Source organism: Rhagoletis zephyria, unplaced genomic scaffold (genome assembly GCF_001687245.7).
Source record: "Rhagoletis zephyria isolate East Lansing unplaced genomic scaffold, Rhagoletis_zephyria_1.1 Rzeph_scaffold_08298, whole genome shotgun sequence".
Taxonomy (NCBI): domain Eukaryota; kingdom Metazoa; phylum Arthropoda; class Insecta; order Diptera; family Tephritidae; genus Rhagoletis; species Rhagoletis zephyria.
Genome location: NW_016165378.1, coordinates 1 through 18649, shown reverse-complemented (window position 1 = coordinate 18649; position 18649 = coordinate 1). Strand labels below are relative to the sequence as shown.

The 18649-nt window shown below is 34.7% G+C and overlaps 1 protein-coding gene across 2 annotated transcripts; it reads right to left on the bottom strand.

Moving 5' to 3' along the window:
- Window positions 1-3222: 3222 nt before the first annotated feature.
- tsl (membrane-attack complex domain containing protein torso-like) lies at window positions 3223-18492 on the bottom strand. Of its 2 annotated transcripts, XM_017631005.1 has the most exons (5): window positions 18473-18492; window positions 5512-5786; window positions 4806-5237; window positions 4465-4715; window positions 3223-4081 (listed from the first exon to the last, which is right to left on the bottom strand). In XM_017631005.1, the coding sequence occupies exons 2-5, from the start codon at window positions 5731-5733 to the stop codon at window positions 3925-3927; spliced, it is 1062 nt and encodes a 353-aa protein (XP_017486494.1). In that variant the 5' UTR covers window positions 5734-5786; window positions 18473-18492; the 3' UTR covers window positions 3223-3924. The 2 variants fall into 2 exon arrangements, with proteins under 2 accessions (XP_017486494.1, XP_017486495.1); XM_017631006.1 differs by lacking the exons at window positions 3223-4081; window positions 18473-18492 and having other exon boundaries at window positions 4089-4715.
- Window positions 18493-18649: the final 157 nt, after the last annotated feature.

Below are 18649 nucleotides of genomic sequence, written 5' to 3'. Positions count from 1 at the left end.
GTGGAAAATCACTTACTCTCTCAACCGAGGTAAAATACCCTGGAGTTATTCTAGACAAGTTCTGGAATGTTAGCGAAACATTGTCCGGTAATTACCGGACCATTGTAGCGTTTTTCAAGCAGAGCTAAACGCCATAATAGAGGCGGCTCGGTGGCGTATAATTAAAGTCTGAACTCATCGAGGAAGTAAATACCGGGTGCCCTGTGGAAACCACCTGCCATACTACTAGGAAAATTTAGCCAAAGGTTTATGTAAGGCGATCCATAGCTCTCACTCTGCTGAAATTCTCCTCTCTCAAATTATTAATTATTAAAAAAAATTATTACCCCGACTGGTAATCACCGGACACTGCCTGACAGGCTAACCTAATATTCGCGGCTTGCGTTTTGGTACGCATGCCGTCGAATTTGTTTTTTTGCGTCACCCGAAATTGACTTGCATGCGTTTGCATTTGATTTCATTGAGTGAAACGTCAAATCAAAATGTCACGCAGAACAAAAATTGGAAATTGAGTTAGCTTCATACGCACGCCGTTCAATTTCGGTTGATCTCATACAAGTTGCATGTGTATGAGAAATTTTTGACAATAAATTGGCGGCGTGCGTGAATATTCGGTTAGCCTGTAATGGGCACACACGGAAAAGGTTAGGTTACCCCCCACCAACGATTTTTGGCGCAGTTGCAGAGACGAGGAACATTTTCTCTGCCATTGTCCCGCTTTGGCCAACACGCGCAAGAATTCTTCAAAACGTACTTCCTGGATTGTTTAGCCAACTTAAACTCTGCGAGCGCCTTTGACTTTTTTTCTAAATTTTCTAAAAATTTAATTAAACAAAAAACATATATTTTTCTATTTAAAACATAGGGGATAGATGTGGTAGAAGTGCAATTTAGGAAAAAAGTATTAGGGCTACGAGAAAATTGGAGAGTCCGCACACTGGCATAGAGCAATTTAGTCCCTAACCGATTCCAGTAACGCATTTTTGATCCCAAACGCAGTTTCGGTGCCAGTGCGAATTTAATACGATGGCAGTCAAACTTTTCTGTGATCGCCAAACTGTTACGTCGAGCACTATATTACCGACATAAAATTCACCACAGGAATAATGAAGATGGTCGCCTATACTAGATACTTGGCGGCATCTGTTGGTAGACTGCGAGCAACTAAGCAAACTATTTTACAGTGAGTGTCCTTGCTACGAACTGCCTTGCCAACTTAGAGGTACTACAGTGGCCTCAAAACAGGCGAGGTCTTATTTAATTTAATTTTTTTAATTTTATTGCATTACTATTTGTGTATATATTTCCTCTATAATATTATATAGAATATATTTTCTCTATTTATTTTATTGTAATTTTATTCTTCCTTCTAAAACATGAAGGGAGATCTTTCCATTTTGTACTTCGTTTATGTTTCCTTGGGGGTAAAAAGCGATTTCTCTCAAAGCGAACAATAATCGATTTTTGATCGATCGATTTGGATCTCGAATAACTTTTGACCGAAATGACTTATAGAAAAAATGCTTCAGACCTTTCTGGCAGAGCGTTCGATTCTCTACAAAAATACTCCAAGGCCTTTAAAGAACAACGTATCTTTCGTTAAATATAAAAATCAGAATTAAAAAAATACTGTGTTATTCTCATGGAAAATCGACAAGTTCGATGCGGACATTTTTAATATTCATATTAAGGGTTCATATTTTCTGAAAAAAAAAAAAATCCGAATCACCCTAATGTCCTAATGTATATCGGATATACATACATTCGAAATGGGTTCGAAAAAAGAAATGAAAACTATGGTTAGTAACAAGAGGGAAAGTGAAATCCAGCTCATTCGAAGAGAAATATAAGACAATCACTCTCACGCATTAAAATTTTAATTCGATAATGGGCTGGATTTCGAATTCATAACGAAGGTTCCGTTTTGCTGAAGAATAGCCTAGTTCTCGAATCGAATACTAACCTATGCCACATTCGTTATCGAAGGTGAGACTCGAATAAAAAAGATTCGTTTTCCAATCATTTTCGAATTGTTAACCAAGTCCAATATTCATTGGATAGATTTATCAGCTTTTTAACTTCACAATTTTTATTTACAAATATTTTCTTAACAAATCGGGTTTTATGATAACTTACTTTTTAATTTTATTCGTAAGAAAACTAGTTCTGCATCAAATTTCGCAAGACTTCATACACACATAAGTATGTACATATGTACGTACAAACAGTGACCCAGACAAATGTTCTCGCATTGAATTTTTTTCAAATGTTTACAATGTTTTTCACGTTAAATTTATTTATTTTTGTTGCTTCGTATGCTGCGAATGCCGCATTATACTAAAGGCAGCCTTTCAACATAAGCTACTGTTTCATACGAACACGGATTTCTCTTTTGCGTTTTTTTTTTGTATATAACAAATGTAATTTATAAAAATTGGCGTTGATTTTTTGGCACTTTGCTGTGAACGGTCTTCCGCATTTTATATCGTTAAAAATGTATGCTCTTATGGAAAAAAGTGCAAAAATCCCTCACCAAAAAAAAAAAATATTAAAAATCTGTGCGATTTCTTAGCCGCTTGAAACTTGCACAGCCTGTGACTATAAAGCTGCATACCCATAGATGTTCTAAAGACTCAGATTAAAAAGTTGAAATTTTGATGAAAATTAATTTAATTTTCCTCAAGTTTGAAACTGATATACATATCGTCGTTTAAAGTACCAAACCGCGTATCGTCATTCTGCAAAACCGCGTAACTGACATTGGCAGCCAAAAATTGGATTTGCTCGCACAAGCTCTTGGCCAGAAATTCGATTACTTTATAAAAAAGAGAGCCATTTTGAAATATGAGTGTTTTTACGCTCTAGAAAATAATTTCTACAACTTCACATACGCGGTTTTGCAATTTAAACGACGATATATGGTTTTGCCTAAAGCTTGGACAATATTTCTATAGAAATACAACAAAAAATAAATAAATTAAGTTGAAAAACCTTGTGAATATTAAGAAAAATTAAATAAAAAATCAGCACGTGAACACCAGCGTGAGTCACTGTAGATTTTTATAAACTACATAGTATATAAGTATGAGGACATGAGAGCAGAAGTGGCTCCTTAAAGTAGTTTCAAGTGTGATAAATTTTAAAGTAAAAGTCGCTTAGTCCTTAATTTTGTAGTAGATTATATAGCTATGTACCTAAAAATTAAGGAATAAGCGACTTTTGTTTTAAAATTTATCACGTTTGAGACTACTTTAAGTAAACAAAAAAAAAAAAAATGGGTTAGACCACTTCTGCTCGCATGGCCTCATTCATGTATACCCTGCAAACCAAAGTTTCCAAAAGAAATCATATGAGCTGGTAGACACGAACTCGTAAGGAACTTTCTTTACGGTTTCTTTATGAAAATTTCGAAAAAAAAATATAAGCATTAATTTCATTTCTTTACCGATTCTTCCCAAATTTCGTAAAAAATCTAAGATTTCTCTACTAAGTAGATAACTCTGAAAGCATGGTTTGCAGGATGCAAATATGTATGTATGTAGTAGTTGTAACTTGAAAATTTCTCCAAATTCTACTCAAATCTTTCTTCTAGTATGTATATAAGCAATGACTCAAATTAGGCCTAACTTAATTTTAAATACATAATTAATTCTATTAGAACTATCACAGGCATTGAAAAAGCATTATTGAAGTCTCTTTGGAGGCCGACAACAACAACAACGATTCGTATTATTTAAAGTAATGTGACCATCGCTAAGCACTTCAACGTCAAATTTGTACGGCTGCGCAGACGAATGGCAACAGTGCGTCTCGAGTAGTCGCTAGCGACTTAGGAACATTTACAGCGGCTCACATAATTCTCCCAAGCGGCCATATCAATAAATAGCTGCTACTACATATACATATATGTACATATACTCCATGTCAGTTCATTGGCATATTGACCTCCCAAAGTTTCATTTGATTGTCGAGCACTTCGTTGAACCAACTCCGCTTGTCGGGCACATCTCTAAATATAACATTCAATGACTTTAAATCCAATTGCAGAATCGCATCGTTGCCCAGCAAATTGTCCAATGCCNGGGACAACAACAACAACAACGATTCGTATTATTTAAAGTAATGTGACCATCGCTAAGCACTTCAACGTCAAATTTGTACGGCTGCGCAGACGAATGGCAACAGTGCGTCTCGAGTAGTCGCTAGCGACTTAGGAACATTTACAGCGGCTCACATAATTCTCACAAGCGGCCATATATCAATTAATAGCTGCTACTACATATACATATATGTGCATATACTCCATGTCAGTTCATTGGCATATTGACCTCCCAAAGTTTCATTTGATTGTCGAGCACTTCGTTGAACCAACTCCGCTTTTCGGGCACATCTCTAAATATAACATTCAATGACTTTAAATCCAATTGCAGAATCGCATCGTTGCCCAGCAAATTGTCCAATGCCTTTAGTAACGTGCCATTTCCATGTAACTTCAGTAGCGTTACATACTTCACCACATAGTATTCGTATTGCAGTTTGCGGCGCGCCCAACGCTCCACTGTTGCATTGGCGCTGGCCGACCGTATTTGCCCTAAATGTACGGCGTGCCATGGCGCGAAGAAATCGTACAGTTCCTTTTTCGAGAGGCTATTCAAGCCCTTCGTTTTGATGCGATCTCGAATTAGTTGATAGTTTTTGCGAGTGTAAACAAACACCTGAAGGAAAAAGAAAACAAAAAATGCACTTAATTTTGTAACGTTTTTTTTTTTTTGTTTTTGCGTTATATATTTTGCAGCTTTACACACCTGATACAAGGAATTCCCCGTCGTGTAGGAGTTAATGTAGTGTGTACCGCAGGACTCCATAAATTTTATGGCGCCAGTCACATTGCCCGCTGTTATGCCGCCAATGCGTTCACGCACATCATTCTCCAATGTCTGATTGAGCGGTATGTCGCCTCTAAATTTGCCCACCTCGCGAAAGCGCACCACACGCACTAATACGTATGAATATTCGCCCATTATGTAGGAAGTGTTGATACCCAGCTTTTTGGCTGCATTGTCGGCGAACCAACCGCCAGTGAAGGCCTCCCATGGCTTGTCTAGCCGTTCAACAGTAAAGTCACGAAAGTATGCCTGATACAGTTGGCGACGATTATCGCAGAACTCCATATGAAAATCACCGTGAAAGATGCCTGGCGCATTCTCTTCTCGACTCTCGCTCAGTGAACTCAGATCCTATGGTAAATGCGGTATAAAATTAATGAAGAAATAAGTATACAGAGAAATCTAATCCGCAATTTCGGAAAATTTCCGAGGCATGTGTGATTTATGTCTGATTTCGATTGGCTTAGTATGGCTTAGTAAGGAATATTCTTCACCATGTTGGTGCAGCTATGAGATAACAGGAAATTAGTAACGGGCACCCGTGGATGCCGCATATACATGGGCGTAGCCAGGTAGGGGCGGGGGGTGCTCGAGCTCGAGAATATTTACCTGTATACATATGTACCTTATAAATAGACTTCGTTGGCTCCTTGAACAACCACTTGTCGACTTCAAAACTGTCATTGTACGGAATAACGCGCATCGATATGCCCAAGTAGCCATAACGAACGAAAATGTTGATGGCCTTGCCGATACGCAACTGTGACTCACGTGTGCCGCCTAAAGAAATGTTGCAGGCTACGAAAATTAGTGCCACCAGCCAAAGTAGACCATTACCCAGGTTCATCGCTCATTCGGCTTAACGTTTACATAGAAACGTATTTGTTATAGTCCAAGTAACTGTAAAAGATTGATAAATAAAAAAAAATATGTAAGTATCTAAACATGTACGAGCATTATATGTACATATGTACACGCATACGCATTTATGTACGCATATTCATATACATACCCCGCAGAAAAAAATAAATAAATTGATAAAAAATAACCCACTTGTAGTTAGCTTTTTTGCTGGATTTCTATAAAATATTTAACTTGTAGTTAGCTACAGAAAGCTAACGTGAAACTAATTGACAAGTAGTGCAGCAGTAATGCAGTTGTTTTCTTTAAACGCGTTCCTATTTATATATCCTGCACTTCGCAAATACTTTTTCGAATTGAGGACAAATGAAAGGAAGATCGGAATTTCAAATTATCAGTTTGAAGTTACGTCTGACGGAGGTCGAATAGGAGACCACCTACAGCAGAATATGTAATGTATATGAAATGTAATAAAATAAATAAAGTAAATAAAAAAAAAAAAAAATAAAAAATATTTTGTTTTTCCTATTGATATTTTATGTCCAAAAGTAGTTAATTACACCAAATGCAGAGCTAACCACCTTTGGCTATTTCGCGGTCATCGCCATAGCTTTCGTCAACGAAAATATACAGATAATTGTGACTTTTAGCTCCTTCCGAACGAAACTTAAAGTTTGCTTATAGTTAGATACATTTCCTGCAGGGTATGTACATACATACTATTATAATAATATATGCGTACATACATAAATGCCCACATAAAAATATTGTTGATCAAATGTTGAGATAATTTTGAGGTCACTTTGGTCAAGTCAAAAGTTGTTGTATTTCCCACCAAATGTGCCAAATTAAGTACCAGTATTTACATAGATAAACAGATAGCTGCAATAAATTTATTACATTTTATCGAAAAGGAAAAAATAAACGATATCATGCTTGTTTCCAAAAAAAAAAAACGCTCACCATGGACGGCGAGCGGTAATATGTTTACATACTTATCAACAAATTTTTGTCGCACATTTGCTGCAAGAGTGTCATAATCCCAAAAAAAAAATTGAGTTATGTATGCAGAAATGATCTGGTTTTCAATGTTGTGTAAAAATTTTTCATAGCCGATTCCACGCAAAACTTCGCTGTTATTCGTTGAGTGTAAGCACGAGCAGCTTTGCTTTCCTTCTTCCGTTCGGCAGAAAATTTTTAACTGCTTCTTGTGTAACCCAATAGAAAATTTGTAATTGCTCTTTGGTGTACAAATTCAGGCCAATTTCGGGGCTAAATCGAGACGACTTTAGGGCCATTTCGGGACTATTCAGGACTAGTTCAGGGCCATTTCGAGGCTAGTTCAGGACCTTTTACGCACCGTTTTTGGACTAGTTAGGTATCATTTTGGGACATTCAGGACTTGATCGAGATCACTTTGGGACTAGTTCACGACTTTTTCGACCGTATCGGATCCGTTTCCGAATCATTTTGGGTCCTATTTACGACTATTTCAGGCCTAGTTTTTGAACATTTGAAATTAATAGTTTACGACTATTTGAGTGAGGTTCATTTCGGAACTAGTTCAGTATCATTTCGGGACTATTTCAGAACCATTTCGGGATAGTTAAGGACTATTTTTAGGACCATTTTTGGATCGTTTTGATGCAAATAAGAGATAATTCGGGGCTATTTTGGAACAAGTTCGGGAATATTTTCGCGGTAGCATGTAACTAGTCAGAAAATGATCCTGAAATAGTCCTAAACCATTCTCGAATCGAAAAGTGTTATCAAAAAGTCGTGTACTGACTGGCCTTAAAAATAAAGAAATAAAAATTTTTAACCTAACCTAACCTATTTATGTGTGTAACTAAATCCCGTAATGCTTTGCTCAAGATCAAATTTCCTATAAAAATATTTAGTAGGTCATTTTACTACGGGTCACCGAAGATGAAAAGCACCACCTAATAAGTCTGAGTGAGCTATACAATGTTTAGGGTAAGGTAATACATTTTTAATGAGCTCACTAAAAAATTGCTCGCTTAAATTGACTACAGGTCTCTGAAGACAATAATCATGTAAATTTTTACACAAAAATACAAACTTGCGATAAACCGAAACAAAATAATTTTAGGATTTGAATACCAAGCACAGATACTAACTTTTGGACATTATAACAAAATATAACTTATGTTTAAATAATTATGTTGAAGATGGTATAAATTTCCAAAAAATATCAAATAAAAACCAATTTGCGCATTCAAGTTTGGGTCCGATCGCGGCACATAATCAGAACGGAAGTATTCAACCAATACAAATTACTGAATATTTCAACAGATTAATATACATATGTATCAACGTATACTCTTCCTTTTAGTTAATGATCTTTTATGTTCACATATTTAATCATCTTTAATCAAAGAAAATAAAACAAATAGAAATGCAATTAGTACGGCGTACAGTCATATACATACATATAAGCTGGCATACATAAATACAATCATATGTACATATGTATGTATGAACACACTTATGGCTATACTATGTATAGATGTACAGCTGAACCGAAGTATATATTAAAATTGACCGTGAATCGTATGGCGCGGCGTTAAACTTGACATTCGTTGAACCATCCATATCGCAACTGCTATCGCCAGCGCCATCATCATCAACATTCATAATTGTCGTCATAAACTTTTTAAAAGCATAATTAAAACACTGACATATTAAAGCCGACCGACAACCAAAAAAAAACACTAAGCTCAGTGAATTTCCGAAATTAGTGGCAACAAGCTAAAACCACAGCAATAAAATTATCAACAACTCGCGACCACTTTTAATTAAATAGCAAATACATTCACACTTAACATGCTTCAAAAAAGCGGTTATATTAAAAAAAAAAAAGGATAAAAGAAGTAGTACACAATGCAGTGTTGTCTTTAAAATAATTTCAACCAAAGCGGAAGAGATTTGCTTAAGATGATTGCATATTATTAACGATTAAACTATAATGATGAACAATGTTAACCAAATATTTAATACACTGCAAAAAAACTTTTCTTTTATATTTTTAAATATTGTAACTGAAATAGAAAATGGAATCGTGACTAATATTTTTTATTTTTTTCATAAAATGGTGTGGGACTTGTAATTCGATTCATCATATTAATCAAAAACTGAATTTTTAATTTTTTATTGGTTACGACTTTTTGTATTTCACCGACGGTGTTGGTTACGTCTTTTTGCATTTCAGGTGACGATACATACGTATGTATTTATATTTATTCGACAAAAGAATAGTTGAGGCAAAATTCCAGAACCCTACCTCTATCTCTCACTTACTGTTGATTTTTGGCAATTTCCCTTTTTTAGGGTCCGTACATTTTTTTTTCAAAGTACGGAAGAAAATTACTGAAACCGTCAACGGAAAAAAAATTAAATTGCGAAAGTTCAAGGGCAAGTCTAGAAGATGAAAATATGTGTCTGAAATTTTTTATTTTTTTGTGACCCACAACGAAATTTTCATATGCGGCCGAAATAAAATAAAAATCGTTTCATTTGACAGTATAATATTTATATTTTGAAATTAGAAAATTATGGGAAGACGTCGACCTATCATGACTTTACATTAGGGATGGAAGTTCTATCCGGTTTTTAATATCCGTAATCCGGATATTCGGATATCTGTTGAAAACATATAAATCGAATATCCGGATATCAAAATGAACGATATNCTAGCTAAGACTTACTGTTGATTTTTGGCAATTTCCCTCTTTTAGGGTCCGTACATTTTTTTCTAAGTACGGAAGAAAATTACTGAAATCGTCAACGAAAAAAAAAATTCAATTGCGAAAGTTCAAGGGCAAGTCTAAAAGGTGAAAATATGTGGCTGAAATTTTTTTTTTTTGTGAAATTTTCATATGAGGCCGAATAAAATAAAAATCCTTTCATTTGACAGTATAATATTTATATTTTGAAATTAGAAATTTATGGGAAGACGTCGACCTATCATGACTTTACATTAGGGATGGAAGTTCTATCCGGTTTTTAATATCCGTAATCCGGATATTCGGATATCTGTTGAAAACATATAAATCGAATATCCGGATATCAAAATGAACGATATTAACCGAACATCGGGATTTTACCGGTATACACGAATATTCGAATGGATATCCGAAGACACAGATAGTCCCAGTCTTACTTCACATGCTACATTCGTCGGCTGAGTGGGGGATGACCCTATTCCGGCTGCCAGTTGAAGAACGCCTTATAAATTACACATATGTACATATGTTTCTCTCAACATGTGGTTTGGTAATCCCCACTTAATTTGGTTTTAGTTAAGAAATCTTTTAAAGATTCGATGACTTTTTGACGAGCTTGGATAGATCCACCAATACAACTTCTTAAAGTAGTTTCAATTGACGCGAGAATATTTTGGTGCCCTCTGGCGGCGGTTTTCTTTTCGCTTCAAATCAGCATGGCAAGGGCGCTACGTTCCACATGCGAGAACGATTTGAGGTTGTGGTTATTTCTGGCAGAGATGACCTGAATTTGCAACTAAAATCGTGCGACTATTTTCCTTGGGTTTAAGCCCCAATCGACTAATGCCCTTTAAGCAGAAATGACCCAGGGGAAATTGCTCAAATTCAGCCGGAGCTTTGCCGCGAAGTGATTAGGATCACTCGGAACAGTGACGCCGTAATCTGTCATGTCAGGCCTTTAGACGCTTTTACCTTCCATACATAATGGCATTCGGCAGCCTTTTAAATAAAAAAAAAAGATTCTCGTTGATACCTGGCGTTTTATTCCATTATATTTCAACATTTAGCCGCCATTATTTGAGACGCCTTAAAATCTACCATACATAGATTATTTTCATGGCCGTATTGGCAGAAGTATTATCAAANCACATGCTACATTCGTCGGCTGAGTGGGGGATGACCCTATTCCGTCTGCCAGTTGAAGAACGCCTTATAAATTACACTAGTGTTCGCCCAGCGGTTGAAATTCAACCTTTTAAAATAAAGGGATCTGAGGTGGGCTGAGTTGAGCCGGGTTGAGTTAATTGAACTGANGGATCACTCGGAACAGTGACGCCGTAATCTGTCATGTCAGGCCTTTAGACGCTTTTACCTTCCATACATAATGGCATTCGGCAGCCTTTTAAATAAAAAAAAAAGATTCTCGTTGATACCTGGCGTTTTATTCCATTATATTTCAACATTTAGCCGCCATTATTTGAGACGCCTTAAAATCTACCATACATAGATTATTTTCATGGCCGTATTGGCAGAAGTATTATCAAATTCCCAAATTTGTCATTTACATTTTTGTCATTTTTTTCTTGTGCAATGAGGTGCAATGCAATACGAAGCAGACAATATCCGAAGGAGTAGCGTATAGCATGCAAATTGTTTCCTAATGCATCTAAAAGCCAACCTAAAAAACTGCACTTAGCGCATTGCCAGACAATTATTAACAGCAAACACACTAATATTGTAAAATTAAAATAAAAGCGAGACTAAAGACCAAAACAAAGTAAGAGGAAAAGCTTCAAATTCGATTGTAAACAAACTGCTGTAACTTGGTAAATAAAACCGGTTGCATTGCAAGCAAAATTCCTGCTCACATTGTATGCGATATATGATACTTAGATTTGTAAATATGTAAGTATGTACATATATATATCGTCGCTGACATACAAAAAGTCGTAACTAATAAAAAATTCAAAATTCAGTTTTTGATTGATGATGAATTTCATCGAACTACAACGCCCACATCATTTCATGAAAGAAAAATTTAAAAATATTAGTCACGACTTTTTCCATTTCAGTTACGATGTTGTTACGTCTTTTTGCATATCAGGTGACGATATGTAAGTATGTACATAATATGTAATAGGGATCAGCACTGCAAAGTTATGCCACGAAACGCAGGCGTAAAGCTCGGTAAACAAATAAAATAAAAAAATAGCAGTGCAGCAGAGCATAAAGCTGCGAGAGAAGTTATAAATTTTAGAAGTCTTCTGGTTTCCGATTACAATGAGTTCTATGGTTTATTACGACTGGCAAAAATATGCATAAAAAATAGATTTTAAGCGCTTTAAACTCGATAAATTAACAATATATGCTCTTAAAAATATACTAAATCAATGAGTTACATCATTACAACCTCTACAAGATGAATTAAAAAATAAAAGTAAAACAAGTAATTAAAAAATAAGTATATTTATAGACACGCTTTTCTTAGTGGTTAATAAAAAAAGTTAAATCAACCTCCGCACCACTTAACGACAACATTTTTTGTGGAGTTATTTCTTTTCATGTAAGCAATAGGAGCCTTCTCTTAAACTCGTAAAAACCTCGAAAACCTCGTAAAGCTCGTAATTTTACGAGCTGCGTAAAAGAACTGTTGCGCAAATGACCTCGTAAACTTCAGTGTTGCCGAAGGGCCGAAGACTTTATACTAAATTGTATGATAAAATACTAAAAACAAATGACAAAAATTAATAGGTGAATAAAATTTATAAATTTCATCCAATAACTGTATTAACATGGGTTTTCTGCTAATTCTCGCATTTTTAATTACATGTTAGCTTTCATTCGAGCTGACGGGCTATTATGCAAAATACTACGAAACACAAATTTATTCACAAAACCCTTTTCAACGTGTCAAACAGTCACTTAACGCACCTATTTGATAATAGATAATGACAGAGAAATGGATATAGACAAAGACTCAATCTGGGGACCATTTCGGGATTTTAGAGATTTTCGGAATTCTCGGGACTTATTGATATAATAATCGATATTTTATCGGTTTATCGAAATTTTTATCGATATTGTTTTTGATTTTGCTATCGATATTTTCGGAACTTATCGATATAATAAACGATACTTTTTATCGATTTTGTTATCAATATTTTAATCGATTTTTTATAGATGTTGTAATCGGTTTTGTTATTGGTATTTTTATCGATTTTGTTATCGATATTTTTAACGATTTTACTATCGTAATTATTATCGATTTTATTATCGATATTCTTATCGATTTTGCTATCGATATTTTTATCGCTTTTGATATCAATGAAAAATTATTTACTTACATTTATACATACTATGTACATTAGGTGGCGCCTTGTTTTTCACTTTGACCCCTCAAAGCAAGACTCCCCTTCGATAGACTCATTTGATCATAAAAATGTGCTCTGCGAAAAATTTTCAAAATCGGATAATGAAAAGAGCCGTAAGAGAGGAAAAAAGAGCCGTCAAGTTATGCAAAAAAAAGTTACATAAATTCCAAACCTGTCAAGATATGAAATTGACGTAACCATTTTTAAGATCAGCGTGCAATAATCAATTGATTGATTCGAAATAACTTTGACTTTTTTTATTAAATTATATGCCCTTTTCCTATCTATGTGGTGGCTTTGTAGCTAACAAAAAAATAAGGTGCACTCTAATGTACATGGGGCGTTTAATACCAAAACGGTCGGGGTTCACACTTTATGTGTTAGATTTTTTTTCAAAATTTTAGAGTTGATGCATAAACATAAATGATAGATAAATATGCAATCTTTTAATTAATTTATTGGTTGATAATTACATTTTTAAAAACATTACATCACAAAAACAAAAACAAATCGATTTAATAGTTTTCCAAATATCTCGAGAACGGGGCGAGGAAAAAATTTGAACTGATTTATTATTTATGTTTATGAATCAACCCTAAAAACTTGAAACAAATCAAACACATGAAGTGTGAACCCCGTCCGTTTTGGTGTGTAACACCCCACGTACATAAACCACTAAATTTCCGTACATATATTTTTCTCGCTTTAGTGCAGAAATACGCACACGCTAGTGCAGAAAAATTCATCTTAGGAGAAGAAATATTTTGTGTTAGCAGCCACGTTTAATACCTCCATATTTCAGTGACGGCCTTGACTTAGGTTCCGTGACACTGCCCTGGTCAATACTGTAATCAGGGCTGCCAACTATCCTTAACTATGAGGTGTCATACTGAGGATAAAAAAGTACCAAATAAAAAAATAAAAGTGCCAAAAAAGGTGCCATCCTTTTTAATTTTTCCCATTTAGCAATAAAATAAGAACCACATTTCTAAAACAAAAGTGCAAAGGCAAAATAAGATAAACCAGTTGAATAATCTTTAAAAATTAGAAAATTTTAGTTGAGAAAAAGAAGTACACGCAAAGAATTTCACAAAAATGTATTGAAATATTATTATTTTTGAAAAGTTTTGTGCCAAATTGAAAACTTAAATGCCATTTGATGTAAAATAGGGCCAAAAATAGCACGGTTTGAGGCAAGTTGGCAGCCCTGACTCTAATACCGTGCTTCTAGAAACAACTAGAAACTAGAAACAATTACTCTTTGGCTAAACAAAGGTTTGGTTGGCCCTATCCCCCGGCCAATTTTAAATAGTACGTTAAATCCTGGAAAAAAGTCTGGACTAGAAATGCGCACGTGACAGTGCATGATTCACGTAGTTTTGCCTGTTCATAACTAGCAAACAGATAATCGCACAATATCTGCAAAATTTTAATGAAAACACAATTTTTGTATGAAATTTCAAAGAATGTTTTGTTAAATTTTAAATGATTTTGCTTAAACTAATGGCTTTAATTATTGGTTTTTATTTGATGTCATGGCAATGAATAATTAGTTTGTAAGTAGATAACGTGTACATTAGAGTGGTCCAAAATAATAAAGTCGGAATTTTAATGCCGCCAGCCCCTAGGATTGTTCTGAACCGAAAATAAATATACCCTTATTTTTTTATTTTGAAATCAAAAAATATTTAGGGAGTGCTCACAGCGCTCAAAATTTTCCATGTATTTTATATGGGGAAAAAACAAATTTTCTTAAAAAATGGTATAAAACTCTTGAAAATCAATATTTTTCAATCGTAAAACTGTGGTTCTCTTCAGGAGACTCCAAATAATAATATCCAATTGTTGAATTTCTTTCGCTATGATTTTTTTTACAGCGCCAAAGCAACAACCATTTTGGAATTAATTGTTTTTAAATTTATTAAGTTGAAGAATCGTACATTAGATTGTTCAGGATCGCTATATAGTGGCTGGGCAGAAGGAGCATTGGCTTTCTGTTTAGTGCTCATCGGGGAAGTCTGAATCAAATAACTACATTTGAAATATTATTACGGTGACTATCCGTCCTTTAATTTAAAAGATACTCCCTTATTTTACCCATCTGTCCTTTAGATTTTTTTTAAGTAAAGCGCTCCTTTTGTACTTCATTTCTTTTGTTCTCCTTTAAATAAGCTCTGGATTTTTTCACAGGTTAATTTTAAATGTAGTACGAATTATGAGAAAATGCTTGGCTTCAGTTCAGTTTTAACTTGAATTTACTTCTTAGTAAGTGACTTCATAAGACTAGGTTTAAATAATTATATTTGTTCGGCTGATTCAAGAAAATATAATCATATGTACAAAACACGAAAATCAGCGCGTTTATTATATTTCATCACCCAGAGGCTATGCTAAATATATGATCGAAATGTACTTATTCTTACTAAAGCAGGAATTTGAGAAAGTGTGCATACGGACAAACATATGCACTTGCGTACAAAGATTTTGAATTTATATGCGTAATTGCAAATACATAGAAAACAATACTCGATTGAAAACAATTGCGATAACGAAGTAAATACTTTGCTTAGAAATACAGGGTCATATGAAATATAAATTTTCAGAAAAATTTCCCTAATTCAAAATTTTAATTCACATCACTGGTTATCGAAGACTGAATGTGAAATTCGTGTTATGAGCTATGCAACCGTGTCGAAACTTTCATTGAGTATCGAATTTTCTGTCGAACAGAATTTTGTTTTCGATGCTGTTGCGAAGTGCTAGGAAATTGTGAAAAATGTATGACTTCACGTTTTTTCCCTTACCTTTTGGCGGCTAATTTTAAACATTTTTTATTAATTTCATGCAGGTCTAACGTCGTAAATACCAAATACAAGACCGAAAGGCTGGTTCCATTTATGAAAGAAAATCCCAATATGCTGTTGGCACGATCTCTGAGAACAAAATCGTAGAGCTCTTGATTTATTTTAAAATACATGCTTTAAATAGATTTGGGTCGAGAGCTTTGCTGCAGCAGGTTTTGTGCACGTCGTCGAACCAGAACACCGTTGTACTCATTTTTACCAAGTTTCTATTAACTCGCCTTCTTTATTACCTCATTTTAATTTGCAAAAAATTACATAAATATGTATAAGCACACTATTTAGTTTGCTCGATTTGTAAACAAAGCTTTTCAACGGTGAAAAATACATATTTATTGTGAACAACATAAGCGAGCGAAATTCACAATAGCGCTATTCTTCATCGAATGAGCGTCATAATACCAAATGAAAATTCGTTCGATCAGCACTTTCGACCACAGTCGAAGAATCTTCAGCATACGTCTGAAGATCGCACATGTATAACGCCACATTTATAATTAGTATTTTTGCCAGGCAATTTCGATTTTTTTTTACCTCAATAATACAACGAGAACGAGAAAACCAACCAGCCAATGTACCCAGAATGTCGTTTGAAAACGATAAAAAATCAGCAGCGGTGCAGTAACCGTCAATATTTTACAAAATTAAATTTTAATCTTAAAAGCGAAAAAAATAAAATGGTGTGGAACTTTGCTGTTTGTACAAGCAAGGAAAATGAAATCGTATTGCATGCGTCAGTATGTTGTATGACTTGAAAATGAGCCGTATCGGGGAAAACGGGCAGACGCTACATGTTGGCTAAGGCGCTGGAAAGGAAGGCACGCAACCTCACAGTATATGTACATATGTAAATTTTAGGAGTGGTTACGGTGATCGCCTCAAGTGTAACTTTTATATCTCTTGCTGCTTATTCAAATCCGCCGGCTATCAGAAAGCTTCCATCAATCACTTTCAAGGAAAACTTTTTGGTTGATATTTAAACCGCTCCTGAACTGACTTGGCAGTTGTTTTTTTTTGCAGTGGTTCACAAATATACATTTATTATTTGATGGCGGAATAAAAACACATTGTGAAGATACGTTACTGTCAATATAGAAGTATTACATATGCATATGGGCACCGCCTTGGATGCGGGCAAAGCTCTTTTAAGCTTTCTATACATTTTGCATAGGCGCGTGCGGAGTATAAACTCCTTCTGGCCATCGCTACATTAGGAAGATAAGTTAGGGTGGTTGGAACTGTGATCTGGTGAGTAAGTACTAGAATACTTGAGGTAAATGAACTTTTTCTCGAGGCAAGAACATCGATATATCATATTTTTTGATCAAACTGTAAATGCTGAAGATATGACGGAAAAATGCGAAAATGCGACCACTACAAAAACCTTTTTTGTTTTCAAAATACTATAAAAATACTATCAAACTCAGGGTGTGCAGCGAACTTGGTTTTAAGTAAGGAAATGGTATGTACGTACATATATATTTGCTCACAAAAATTAATGATCAGATTTGGAATTGAGGTCGAGTGGTTAATAGCCATTAAGCAAAGATGTTATGAAGGGGACTTTGTACAAATGCATACATATGTAATTTATGTGCATATGTATGCTGATAAATATGTACGTAAAAATATGCACAAGTCTTTTTATTTATAATTAGCCCATAAAAGAGATTTTAAAGCTTCCTAAACTTTGAGCGCAGAAGTCATTAGGTACAGAATATACATACATACATATGTATATGTATGTATGTAAAATGTGATAGGTTTAGCAGCAAAGACCGCGAATCTTTCAGATAAGATGGCTACTAAGCTTTTTGCTAGTCATTGAACTCGTTAAAGCAAAATGTTTAGACAAATGCGAATAAATTTGTTGAAGAATATCACAAACGGAAAAAATCTGTTTCGAATGTTTTTGTCAGCCCATCTCACCATCGACCATGGATAAATTCAGAAGCAGCAAATACATCCCAGCAGTAAATCGCGCTAGTTCAGAGCCAGCGCAAAACTAGCTCTTTAAGAGGCGCTACTGGTTCTCGATCTATCCTAACGCAATGCTTTCAACTGTCTCTTTTTGCCCCCCTCTGCAGAAATTTCGAACTAGTTCTGAACTGGTTCCAGTTTGGACAGTTCTGGGACAATAAGTTTTTTTATGAGACAAAATTTTAAAACTCGATTATTGAATAATTTCTCTTTTCTGAGCTGGTTCCATTTCGGACAGGTCTGCGACAATTAGTTTTGTATGAAAAAAATTTGGTTTACTCGATTTTTTTATATTTTTTCGTTTTTTCTGTACAAATTGCATTTTGTAAAACTTTTATTTATTTTTTTATTTTATTTATGTACATATATTAAATTTAATTATTTTCCCTTCAATTTCTAAGCTGCACTCAGTAATTTAAATTTATTAAATCTGAAAATCATAACTGCCGGCCAATGATGTTAGAGTCGCAACTAGCACACCGAAAGTTTCAACTGTCTCTCTCTGCAGCCGTTTTGTACTAGTTCAGAGATATGTAGTTCGGAATTGTGTAGGGCTTTAACAGACTGTCTCTAAATTTTACTGCAGGGATACTACAAAGTATGAACATAAATACATACATACATACATACTTGCCAAGTGCTCCACTAAGCACATTTGTAAAAAAGTATACCATAGCTTGATTGCGATTACAGAAAACTATCGCTTTGTTATAGCCGCTCCAATGCTTCTGAATGGCAATGTTATTGTCGTCGTTTTTTATAAACACCTTTTGTGCCGCAATGAGTCTGCACGTTTGCATCTCGAATTTTTGGCGTGCAATGCGATGACTTAAATGTTGAATTTTTTAAGTCGCATTTGTTGCCTTATATATACGTATTTATGCACATACATATGTATGTATGTAAGTAAAACTGCCAGTATCGCCTTTCAACCACATAAACTT

Coding starts and splice junctions, on each gene's coding strand:
- tsl (XM_017631005.1), bottom strand. CDS start 5,733: ATGAACCTGGGTAATGGTCTACTTTGGCTGGTGGCACTAATTTTCGTA. Junction 5,238..5,511: donor CAACGAAGTCTATTTATAAG/GTACATATGTAT, acceptor CATTTACCATAG/GATCTGAGTTCACTGAGCGA. Junction 4,716..4,805: donor CGGGGAATTCCTTGTATCAG/GTGTGTAAAGCT, acceptor TTTTTCCTTCAG/GTGTTTGTTTACACTCGCAA.